This window comes from Antrostomus carolinensis, unplaced genomic scaffold (genome assembly GCF_000700745.2).
Source record: "Antrostomus carolinensis isolate BGI_N321 unplaced genomic scaffold, ASM70074v2 scaffold2797, whole genome shotgun sequence".
Taxonomy (NCBI): domain Eukaryota; kingdom Metazoa; phylum Chordata; class Aves; order Caprimulgiformes; family Caprimulgidae; genus Antrostomus; species Antrostomus carolinensis.
In genome coordinates, this window is record NW_010329335.1 from 78,278 (window position 1) to 90,897 (window position 12,620).

The 12,620-nt window shown below is 47.6% G+C and overlaps 1 protein-coding gene across 1 annotated transcript in view; it reads left to right on the forward strand.

Moving 5' to 3' along the window:
* Positions 1 to 11,121: 11,121 nt before the first annotated feature.
* LOC104528486 (histone H2A.Y-like) overlaps positions 11,122 to 12,620 on the forward strand; it is a gene marked incomplete at its 3' end in the record, with an annotated part of 1,971 nt that continues 472 nt past the window's right edge. The window contains 2 exon segments of the mRNA XM_010172510.2: positions 11,122 to 11,592; positions 11,594 to 11,792. Of these exon segments, the coding sequence (XP_010170812.2) occupies positions 11,122 to 11,592; positions 11,594 to 11,792 (670 nt within the window).

Consider the following 12,620-nt stretch of genomic DNA (forward strand, 5'->3'; position numbering starts at 1 on the left):
GGGACACTTGAAAGCAATTCCCTATCTGTGCTCAAGATGAAGAGAAATAAAACCCAAACTCCTCCTGATCTCTTTTCCTGAAAGGTGCCCACCTTGGTGGCTTAAACCCTGCTGCTGGTGAGCTGAAAGCATCGCTGTAGAGCAGGTCGTGCCAACCCTCTGCAGCCCTGTGAGGCATTGGCCGGCACTGTGAGTGACCCATCCCCATCACCCGCCTGCCCCAACGCCCAAAACTCGGTGGGACAGGCAACAGGTCAGGGCAAACTTCCTTCAGGCAGCTCATGAGCCCTGGGATGCTGCTTTCCTCTACTGCTGCTCAGCGAGGCAGGAATACGGCGAGGCTGGGGTGCAGGCTGGGGCACTGACAGCTGCCTGCCGTGTCCCCCCTCCTCACCCCTCGGCATTTTTACCATACTTGGCATTTATTAATTTTTCCGTCTAGCTTATACCTAGATTTCCCCAAAAACTACCATGATCAAAATTACCACCTTAGCGATCTGAATTACTTCTAACACTAGACTAGAAATGCCTTTTATTGAATTAAATATGCACAGCTGTGTTGGAAATGGGGGGTTTGCAGCCTGTAGATTGCAGACTGTTATTACGGCGTGATTAGCAGATAGAAGTGTTCCTGAAAGTCGTCTGTATCCACACACTGAACCTGTTATCCAATGGATCCTGAGCGCCCCAATGGCTCCCATCCTGGTTAAACATTCACTAAACCTGGCAGACTTCAGCACAAGGGAGTAACGTGCTGGTGAGCATCCTTCACTTCCACACCTTTTTATGAAACTAATAAAATTAAACCATCCTTGTCACCATCCCTAAGACAAACACATAAAACACAATACAGAGTTTCCATCAAATACCTACATAAACAGTGAAAAAGCCATTAAAAAACCCCAGCGCGCTCTGAGGTCTCTGTGTAAGCACACACACCGTGTGGACAGCAATGCTTGGAGAGACCCAGGGATATCCCCTGCACCTCTCCATCCACAGAGGTCTTACCCCTACCCCACTTGGCACTCAGCTGCCTTTCTCCAGCCTTTTGAGCAAAGCTGAAACGGAGACGGATATTTCTACCCCACAGCAGCTGCTGCCAGCAGCCCTGGCGCTCCCCAGGAAAACCACTGGTGCCAACCTGGAACACAAGAGAGTAGGAGGCTCTGGACAAGGGTCATCTCCTCCACCTCAGCAATGCGACAACTGCTCGCACAAGGTCTAAATCCACACTGCACCATGTGCAGGTACCTGTGAGCAGAAGCTGTCAAGGGGAGACACTCTAAGACCACAGCACGCTGAGGCTCTCCAGCCTTTGCTTCCCCCAGGAAAACATCTATAAACCCCTCTTTGCAATGCCTTCTTAATGTTACCAGCGGCTTTTGGAACTATTCAGAAGCATGAAAGTAAGCAAAGAGCAAATAAGAACAAAATAAGAGCAAAAAACGAATCATAGAATGGTTTGGGTTGGAAAGGACCTTAAAGATCATCTAGTTCCAACCCCCCTGCCATCAGCAGGGACACCTTCCACTAGACCAGGTTGCTCAAAGCCTCATCCAACCTGGCCTTGAACACTTCCAGGGAGGGGGCATCCACAACTTAAATAAGCTCTCAGGAAAAAAAACAAATTTAAAGGAAAAAGTTTCCCAGGTTTAGGCAGACTTTCTCTGTTACTGCATCACTGTGACAGAAATTATTCCCCCTCTTTTAGGGCTTTAGAAGATTTCAGAAGACATGTTATCAAGCTGGATGAAACAGATCTTCTTACATCCCACCAGGGACATGCTCCGAGGCAGCGGACGGCCGAGCCAGGCAGCCTGGGCAGCCACCCAGGCCACCTTTGCCCAACTGCCACTCCCAGGGGACTGCTCCAACCCCTCGGCCGCAGGCTGCCCAGGTCCGAGACATGCCCACCCATCGCTTTACTCAAAGCTGGTAGGAAGATGTGGTTTGTCTGCTGGCAGCAGCCGTGGTTGGCCTCAGCTGCAAAGTCAGGCAGGGCCTGGTGAGGGTCCTGGCCTGGCTTCCCCGGCACTGGACAGACAGACGGACTGCGATTCTGCCACTTCTCATCTCAGCGCTTTCTTAAAAAATATGCAAACAAACAACAAAATTAATCCCAGCATGGGATGATGATCCCCCATGTCTCTGCTCAGGTCATACAGCCTTTCCACACCTCCTTTCCATTGTTAAGCCCAGTTCATTGGGAATCAGAGCACTGAACCAAAATGAAAGAGAATGGGAAAACATTGCTCAAAGAGGATTATATTTACTTTTCAACACATCCCCCGTCTGTGGATGTCAGCACAGAGAAAGGTATATTACTTTATTTCCTATCTCCTTAGCTGTTCCTAGTTTCCTTTAACAAATCAAAGTGTGTTCTTGAAGGGTGAGAAATCTCAGTCTCATATACTATTTTAAATTGGCAGCAAGGGTTTTAAAGCAAGGAGAAGGATGTTTGATCACGTAAGAAAATTCAACCAGAAAGAGACAGACGTCCTGTAGGGTTCTGGCCAACAGAAAGTTCATCATTAATTTATTTGGCTTTCCGTAGAGTTAAACTATTTCACATTATTCCTCTTAAACCTGGCGTTTCAGACTGTCACCCTCTGGTTAGTTACCTACTTGCCTATAGCAATAAATGTGTTGGAAAACAGTTGTCAGACCCTCCTCTGCCAGAATGATGATTGATAACTGTTTTCCAACACAGTGGCTGCTACAGTAGCACTGTTGTAGGACGCTTTTGCTGCCCAACATAAATACAGCAATAATTTTTATTTTGTTTTTAAACAACAGAGCTGTGGAATATTCATCTGCTAATTAATTTTCAGCACCACGAGATGTCCAGTCCCTGTGTTCAGATCCATCCAGGTGTCATCATACAAGTCTGTTGAAGAGACGTTGTGTACATTGTACACAGGGGACAAGAATCACACACTCCTTCCTCTCCCTCCCAAAATACCCAAGCTTATAACAACAGTAGTGCTATAGAGGAAAAGACCAACAGAGAGAGAGAACTGAAGCGAACACAACACAACCCACATCAGTCCCCACGGTCTAAATGCATGTGCCAGTCTGGAAAGGATGGAGTCATCGTTCAAGACGGCTTATAAAAGATATCTCGCAGGCAGGTAGGGCAAGTGGTGCGAGGAGCAGCCCCTCAGCATCACTTCACATGCACACAACGCTAGTTAACCCAGACTGCAGCCACAAACATCACTAGCTATTTTCACTGCTTAGAGCCACTGTCAGAGTGACACAATTTAAAACCTCTCAGTACTGCTGTTAGGTTCGGCCCGGTCTCTCCAGTTTCAGCCTGATTTCCTCACCACAAGACATAGCCCAACAGCAGACACTCTTTTCTCCTGCTCTTAATTCATTCCCTCTTTTGATTCAACAATCAAGTTGAAAAGAAAAAAAAATCAACTTAAAAGTAAAAAAAAAAAAGACTGATTGAGGCCAGCCAGTGACCGCATTTTGTTGTTATAAAAATAAATATAAAAGGAAGGGGTTCCCCTTTTCTGGCTGTTTAGACCATTCCTAATTTTGGCTGTAAGAACTGATGTGTTTGCAGATTTCTGCCAAACACATCAGCCATCAGTGGAAAAGTGGCACAAGAAACAAAACGAGCACAGGGTGTAAATACAAAGCAAGAAATCACTTCACTCTGTTCAAGTAATGGTGTTTGTGCTCCATTCTCACTTGAAGACCAGTGCTGTTCGGTGTTATTGAGTCTCTTGTTTTCAGTAAGAATGTCCATGTGTCTATATCTGGAAAGTTAAGTTAGATGCACCTGGGTCAGCAGCATCTACATTCGAGCCAGGTGACCTACTTTCAGCTACAAGTAACCAAGGAGCCACAAAGGGAGCGTAGGAAAGGTTGCCTGGAGTCTCCTATATGGGTTGCTATAAGGTCCTGCTTGGTGCTGAGCTTCATCTGCAATCCTCACTGCAAACTCCTGGAGCAGCCCGTTTGAGGCGAGTGTCTCCCGGGGCACGTGCCTGCCCGCTGCACTCGCTCCCTGTCTGCACAGCTCCAGCACCGGCATGTCAGTCCCCCTGCGCCCCAGCAAACTCGGCTGAAAGGGGGAAGTCTGCAAACACCGAGCACTGAAATACAGCGTCTGACCTCGAAGACTGGCAAGGCTTGTGGAAATCCCCAGGAAGCAGTCACTTTTGTGGCCTTTTCTCCCCAACCTGGGCAGAGCCAGCACAGCCTGGGCACTGTGTCTGCCTATTCTGTTAAAAATCAGTAACTCTGGGCCCATCCTTCCCCTCCAGCTAGACTTTAACTTTTTTCTTAAGGCTGAGAATACAAAGGGATGGAGTGAAACTTTCTCCTTACACCCTGCCAGTCTTGCGGTCCCACAGATCTGTCCTATCCATTTATCACCTTCACTGTGGCAATGCCTGCGCTGAACACTGATTTGTTACGCCTCCAGGTCCACAGCCCTAAACAGCCTGGGATGTTTTTGGAAGCCAAAGCAATACAGGTTCAGACACTGAACGTCTGATTCCCACAGATTTAAGTGCTGTATTTGAATAAAATTAACATTTGGATCCCACTTATATTGGAATACCTCTGTAGCAGCAGATGCTTTTTACAGCTCTCTACCTGATTCGGGATCCAGGGCATAATTACATTTCTGAGAGCAAATCCTGCTACTATTTGGACACATCTTTGCCACTTGCTCCAGCAGGAACAGGTTTGAACCAAGGAAGATAAAGTGCAATTCACATCCTACTGTGAAGAACTGTTGAGGAGAAACACACTTTCACCCTTTAAAAATCAGATAAAACCAGACTCCATACAAAATTTATGCTACCATTCCACATAACCAGCAACATGACACTAATTCCTTATGTCTCACAATATATTTAATGAGGGGGAAAAAAAAAGGTACACGTGCACACCCCTTTCTCCAGTGCTCCTTGTTATTCTTCCAGAACAATTCTTCAAAGCTGCTGAGATCACTGTATGTTACCTCCTTTTTGAAGGATCAGATACACTGCATCAAAAAGCATGCAGGAAAAGTTCTAGGGCATGAAACCAATTTTTGCGCACTTTTATCTGGGTCAGCTTTTCTATTGATTCCGCAAATACCATATCATTTTTTTAAAGCTTAGGTTTTTTTAGTTAAAAAAGAAGAAAAAGAGAACATCAGAACTTAAGTCAAACATCTATCTGAGCCAAGGATTAGTTTTGTTGGGTGACTCCAAATCAAAAAGGTAGAAATTTTTTATTTTATAATAAAGTCTAACTAACAGTGAAAGAGCATCTGGATTGATTTCTAAATTCAGTAAATGCCCTTTTCCCATACTGCTTCTGTTTTTATTAAATACTATTTAATGTCTTTGCTGTTAGGTGGACAAAACTTAAGACAGCTGGCAACATCTAAAAAAGCTAACGTGAGACAGACACATTAAAAACACTCACACACACGTTTTACCATTAATTCATCCCTCCCTTTCTCTGCCCCTCTGCCAAGTTTTCCTCCATGGTTATGATCTATTTGGCACAGCCTCCAGCTTTGCTTTATGTCGTTTCATCAACTCTATGTGTGTCTTGAGGCACTCTGAAATAGAAACAATAAATAAGGACTGGCCTCGGGTGACAAAAGGCTGTATCCTGTTTTAGGAGAAGGTGACTTGTTGCAGACATCTTGAAGGTCTCATATTAACTTCATCTGTACACACAGGTGGGAAATGGAGAAAGGACACTTCCAGGAGGTTGCCTACCAACAGGTGACAGTTTGTAGTAGGAGTGACTCAGAAAATTTGCTTGCAACTCCAGATGCAAGCAGAAAAAAAAAATAGTTGGGTATGCTAATTAACTTTTGGTGAAAAAGAGTAATGAACTGGCTCTCAAGTGCTTTTCCAGGACAGAGTCCTTTTACTTCTGAGAGATGCTTTTTGTGTATTTTGGTGGTAGTGTGATACTAGGAATAACAATATGTTGCCCAAGAGCCTGAGTAGCAAATGTACTTCTGCTGGAAGGTGGGCACCTGCTTTGGCAAAATCTTGTTTCACAGGGACCCGGGTACACGGTGAGTAGGAGATGGACGTACTGTAGCGAATCCGGAGAAGGGCCATGAGGATGATCTGAGGGCTGGAGCACCTCTCCTTTGAGGACAGGCTGAGAGAGTTGGGGGTGATCAGCCTGGAGAAGAGAAGGCTCTGAGGAGATCTTATAGCAGCCTTCCAGTACTTGAAGGGGCTACAAGAAAGCCGGGGAGGGACTTTTTACAAGGGCAGGGGGTGATAGGACAAGGGGTAGGTTGTCCTTCCCCTGGAAGAGGGTAGGTTTAGATTGGGTATTAGGAAGAAATTCTTTCCTGTGAGAGGGGTGAGACACTGGAACTGGTTGCCCAGAGAAGTTGTAGATGCCCCCTCCCTGGAAGTGTTCAAGGCCAGGTTGGATGAGGCTTTGAGCAACCTGGTCTAGTGGAAGGTGTCCCTGCTGATGGCAGGGGGGTTGGAACTGGATGATCTTTAAGGTCCTTTCCAACCTAAACCATTCTGTGATTCTATGATTTGACTAAGCCGAGTATTTCTTTCCTGGCTCTGGGACACGCGTCTGGCAGAATCAAGATCCAGAGGATTGTCAGGATGGATCCCTCAGCCTTTTTATATTCCATATTCCAGTCTGGAGAGCTGGGATGGAAAGATGAGTAATAGTTTACACCACACCAGTTGTGTAACACAAAACCCTCAGCCTAACAGCTTAATGATTTCTGATACGCAAATGATTAAACCCTAACATTTTCTCTCTACGATTTTACCCAATTAAGCTTAGGGACACTGTACCAGTCCTGTACCAGGCTGCTGGATGCTGCCTCCAGTGTTGCACACATATAACCAAAGAGCCGCAGACCAGTGAGCTGGCAGGGCTGGAGGACCCCCCACCCAAGGCTGACCCTCTTTCCAGCACCCCACCACACTGTACTCCATCCACAGCTGAAGTGCAGCTCTTAATATAATTCTAATTGCAAAAAGTATTGCGATATTATACCCTGACTTCTCTCCTCCCCCATGCATTAACTGGTTGCTCACAGCTTTACGACCTTCCAAAGAAAATGCCTTGAAAAATAAGACTGGGGAGGCTCACGTTAAATGGGGAAATGAAAACGCATTGCTAGCTACCCCACAAAACTAGGCCAGGCTTCTCTCAACCAAATCTCCAGGTATCTCTGAGGCAGCAGCAGTTGGCACGATTCTTAAAATACGCACAGGCTGATTAAAGCCTGGTGTACGGCGCTCGCTGCACTTAAAGCATTAGAGGTGAACTTTAAAATCAGAAAAACACAAAGATTTTTGAAAGAAACCTCCAAACAGAGGGCTGCTGGATGAGCCCCCTCCCTTGGCTTGCTCTCCCACCTCAACACACACCGAGAGGTCACCTTGGGAAAGCCAGAGGTACCAAACTTGGTACCAACACCTTGGATGTTGGTCCAAATCCAAACCAGCGGCTGTTCCAGTGTTGAAGAGGGGTTACAAACCCCAACTTTCCGGGGCTCCTGCCCACCAGCTGCCCACTGGCCCTTCCCCAGGGGCTGGGCTGCGGTGCCCTGGCCTCGCTGGGAGATGTGGCCTGGGCGGCAGAGGGGAAAGCGGGGCCCGAGTGGTGACACCCAGCCAACGGACCTCGCTGCCGGAGGGGGCAACGGCAGAGCAGATTCTAACACAAACACACACCCCACCCCGACAGGACGCTTTCCCTGGGGGGATGTTTGTCTTCCCTGTGTGCCACATCCCAGGCCCTCTCCTTCATCTGCTCCCCTCACACCGAAAAAGCTTTGTTAGCGGAGAGGGACTGAGCTCTGCCCGCCCTCCTCGCTCCGGTTAGTGACCGTAAAAAGCAGGACTGAGTAACCAAGTACCTTCCCCTCCTCTCCCTCACTCCAGGGGAAAAGGAGGGCTGCTTTCCTTCAGATGCCTTCCCCACCTTCCTCTCAAGTACCAGAGCACCCTCCCATTGTAATGAATTTAATATGAAAAGTGTTTTCATCTTCTTATTATGGATGAGGGAAAGCAGGACTGAGTTTGGATTTATTTATGTTATTTCAGTTTTAAATTAAGGCTGTGGCTTCACAAGATTGCAAATCTGGCTTTGTCACATCCATTACTTGACTGAGACCACCATGTTCCAGCAGTGCAAAGCACAAAGCACCGCTTGGCTACGACCTTCAGCAGACCCCAGTTGCTGGGCAGATGGTGGTCCCAACGGCACATCACCTCTGCAATTTTGCCAGTGGCTGCCATTTCGGTACAGGGCTGAGGGCTGCGGTGTTGCAATGGTGCATTGGGTTTTTGTGTGTGTGTGTGGGGGGCATTTTTGGTAGTGGGGGAAGGGGCTACCCTGTGAGAAGCTTTGTGAAGCTCCCCTGGCTCCAGGGCATACACCCCCAGCCCAGGCTGAGCCAATCAGCAATAAAGAAACGCCTCTGAGAATCCATATTTGTGAGGGGAAGGACTGTCCTGAAAGGAAGAAGGTGGAGAGAACCTGGAGGAGAGGCCATTGACCAAAAGAGAGATCTTAGTTACCAGGAGGAGGGGGTGGACAGAGAACCTCAGACGCCCAGTTCAACATGCATGGAGTAGAAGAAGGTAAAGGAGGTCTCTGCAGCCCTTGGAAGTTCAATGGTGGGAGAGATATACACATGTAGACTGTGGAGGACTCCACACTGGATCAGAAAAGCTGAGCCTGAGGGCAAGTGTGACTGACTTGATACTCCAGAGTCACTCAATGCCAGAGCAGAGGGATGGACCCCCAGAGCTGGGGGGTGAGGAGATGCGCTGGAAGGGAGGCCCATCTGCATCCCATGGATGTCCCCATGCCTGAGCCGGGAGCTCTGCCCGAAGAAGTCTGTAACTCCATGGAAAGGTGTCACTTGGAACACTTTGTTTCTGGACTTTCATGCCAGGAAGAGCAGCAACGGTGAACTGACTGAACACCCATTCCCTGTCCCCTGTGCTGCTGGGGGAAAGATAGAGAAATCGGGAACAAAGTGATTTGAGCCCGGGAAGAAGGGAGGGGTGGGGGAAGGTGTTGCAAGGTGTGGTTGTTATGTCTCACTGTGCTACTTGGATAAATGGCAACAAATTAAACCGATTTTTCTTCCCTAAGTTGAGTCTGTTTTGCCCATGACCATAACTGATGAGTGAGCTGTCCCTGTCCTCATGCTAATCTGTGCCCCTTTGTTGTGACTCCCCTTCCCATCTCAGTGGGTGAGGGGGAGTGAGTGCAGGATCACATGGCCCTACTGTGGGTAAAACCACCACAAATGTCCAGGGTGGGCTCCATCTCCCATTGACACTGGGTTACCCATATACCGCCCTTCCCAGCCCTACTCACCCCACATTCTCAGACGTGTTCCAGCCTGCTTACTAACACCTCACAATTTAAATATTTTTTTAAAAATATTATTTTTAAAATGTTTGTTCCGCTTTGCAACAAACGTAGATGCCTTTGTGCCTGTGCTCCTGCATGTGGACTTCAATAAACAGGTTTTGGCCACCCATCCCACAGAAGGTCATAAAACATGGGGCAGTTGATCCTCTTTGACAGAGCTACCAGGCAAACAGGTTAATGTATGAATATGCTGAACCTGAATGGACTCCCAAACTGTATTCAGAAATTACTATGAGCAGATACAGTCAGAGGTCACCAGAGAAAGCGATGGGTAATGCTCGGATTTACAGAGAATCATAGAACAGTTTGGGTTGGAAGGGACCTTTAAAGATCATCTAGATCATCTAGTTCAACCCCCAACATATATACAACCTCCTAGGGAAGGAAACAGCAGCTTTGAAGTATCTTGTATAGAGCAAGTTAAGTAAACACCTTTAAATAAAGCTTGGAAACCCTTCAAATCCAGGTAGGGTAGGTATGGTTTTCTTTAGCCTGTCCTTCGTGTATCTTCAAAGCGGTCTGTGAAATCAGTAATAACTTTGCCACTTGGTTTCTTTCCTTTCTGAGACTTGAAGACATCTTCTGAATAACTGGGAAGCAGCACAGCAACATCAACCAGGGCATCCTCCACTGTCCAAATGCAAACTGCACAGCTTGGATTTAATTTGTATTTATATGCTTGCATTTTCCAGATTAAATGTGTGGTCTAAGCAAAAAGTCTCAGCCAGAGTCTCCACTGCCTTCATCCAAACTTGGCCATGAGCTCTCACATGCCCCACTGAAACAACCAGGACCCCACTTGGGCCCCATCATCCCTTTTATTTAGAACACTTTGCCCTACAAGGAGCTCTGTAATGCACTATGCAAAGATGAACAGTGCTCAGAAATTTTACTCTTGATGGAAGCTATATTTAAAAGGTTTTTCTACTGTCCTCAGTGGGGTTTCACACTTTGCACGTGTGACAAAGCAGACAATCTGCAAGAAGCTATAAATCCTGATTGCACAAAACTAGTCTAAATGTAGAGCATCCACAGACCAAATTTGACCCCCAGAATCAAGATGCTCAAATCTTCTCTGCTGCTAAAATAAAGGCAGAAGTTGGTCCTGGAGGCTCAAGGTCAGTCCTCAGTTTGCAGCAGAGCCTAACTAGAAATCCATCCAAGTTTCTAGTCTGCACCTCAAATCCCTTTGTCAAGTCGTACAATCAGCAAGAAGCAGCCAAGGCAGGGCTCTGTTGTCAGGGAACGTAAACAAAACAGCAGGCAGTGCTGCTCATCTCTCTCAGGTTGGTGCATATAATTTTAATTAAAGCATTTATGTAAATACAGATGCAGATCAGGTTCAGTATAGCATCTAACAAATTACTATCAGAGCCCTGAGGCTACTGGCAAACTATCAGTATGAGCTTTCATGATGTGAAGGTATCAAATCAAGTCTTGGTCCAGACGCTGTGTATTTTATTTGGCTTAAATTTGCAGTAAACACCGTATTGGTACATACATGAGAAGTTAAAAGAGTTTTCCATTTGAAAAAGAGCTCTTAGGAAGTAAACCAACATCATTAAAACCCGGCCTTTAGACAGCCTATGTCTAGCAAGTAAGAAAACCCTTTTACATTTCTGCAACACCTATCAAAGGAACTCAAAGCACCTCTGAAATGTTAATTAATCCATTCTCTCCCCAAGGGAGATCTATTTTAAAGATGGTTATATGGAGTTTGCATTCATCTCTCATTTGCCTGAGGAGGCTCCTGTGGCAGCTTCTGAGGCTCCTGAGGTGGCTCCTGAGGCGGCTCCTGAGGCAGCTCCTGCGGTTCCTAAGGTGGCTTCTGAGGCGGCTCCTGCAGCTCCTGAGGTGGCTTTGGAGGTGGCTCCTGAGGAAGCTCCTGCAGCTTCTGAGGCAGCTCCTAAAGCTCCAGAGGCAGCTTCTGAGCCTTCTAAAGCTCCTGAGGTGGCTCCTGTGGTGGTTTCTGAGGCTCCTGAGGCAGCTTTTGAGGCCCCTGAAGTGGCTCCAGCACAGACTTGGGACCAGACGCTGGATGGCAGCTGCAGCACCACGGCTGGAGGTAAGGCAGGAAAGGACAGTGGGAAGGCCAGAGTGAAGGCCATGTCATGCTCACAGAGAGCTGGGCTGCAGTTTCCTGTGGGCCAGGTCCACAGACACTTGAAGACTTGTACTACCCAGCCATGGGCGAGTGGCTGCCACCGCTGCCATCTACAGTGCCTCCATCCTTGAGTACCACACCGACGAGGTGCTGGAGCTGGCGGGCAATGCTTCCAAGGATCTCAAGGTCAAGCAGATCACTCCCCATCACTTGCAGCTGGTGATCTGTGGCAATGAGGAGATGGATTCCCTGATCAAGGCCACCATCGCTGGTGGAGGTGTCATCTGTCATATCCACAATCTCTGACTGGAACGAAGGGACAACAAAAAACGGCGTAGAGAGGGGAAAAGAAAAAATAGCGTCTCCCTCCTGTTGTTGTACACGACCTGGGACAGAAGAAATCTTGGGGGTATGTGGAATTTTGTAATTTGTTTGTTTTTTTAAGGAATAGTTGAAGAGAGCATAGAAAATTGACTGTAGAGGGGAGAAACCAGGGGGATGGGCTGTAGGTTGGAAGTTTGACATGAAGTTGTGTGTTGTCAGGCACCAGCAGCTGGGGCAGTGGCCGGGTCAGCTGCTCCCTCAAGTTTTATAAAAAGTTGAGAGATAAACCTTTTTTTTTATTTGGCTGAGGAGATCAGATCTGGTGCAGGTAAGTCCTCACTGGGGAGGAGAACTGCGGCAGAAAGTGCTGGCAAGGGCTCTTCTGGGGGCTTTCCCAAGCCAAGAAAGCCTGTGCCAGGGACGGGCAGCTTGTGGGTGGGTTGTTGATGTGGTGAGGACAGAGCCAGCACCCTGGCAGCCACCTCCACTCCCTTAAAAGGCTGCGCCAGGGAGCACGGGTGACCAGGAGCACAGTGACCAGAGTGTGGTGACCAGAGCATGGTGTGTCAGCCAGAGCGTGGCAGCTGGCGTGGGCAGGGCGCAGTCCCCCTCCTGGCTCACGAAGGCCAATTCAACTAGTGGTCATCGCCTTCCCAGAAGGGGACCCAGCAATGGTTTCCACTCAGCTGAGAGTCATTGCCAGAAGGAATGTGGTGACCCAGACAGAGCTCCCACACAAACATGCAGCTGTCCAGGTCTACAGCTGCATGGAGTGCCTGAG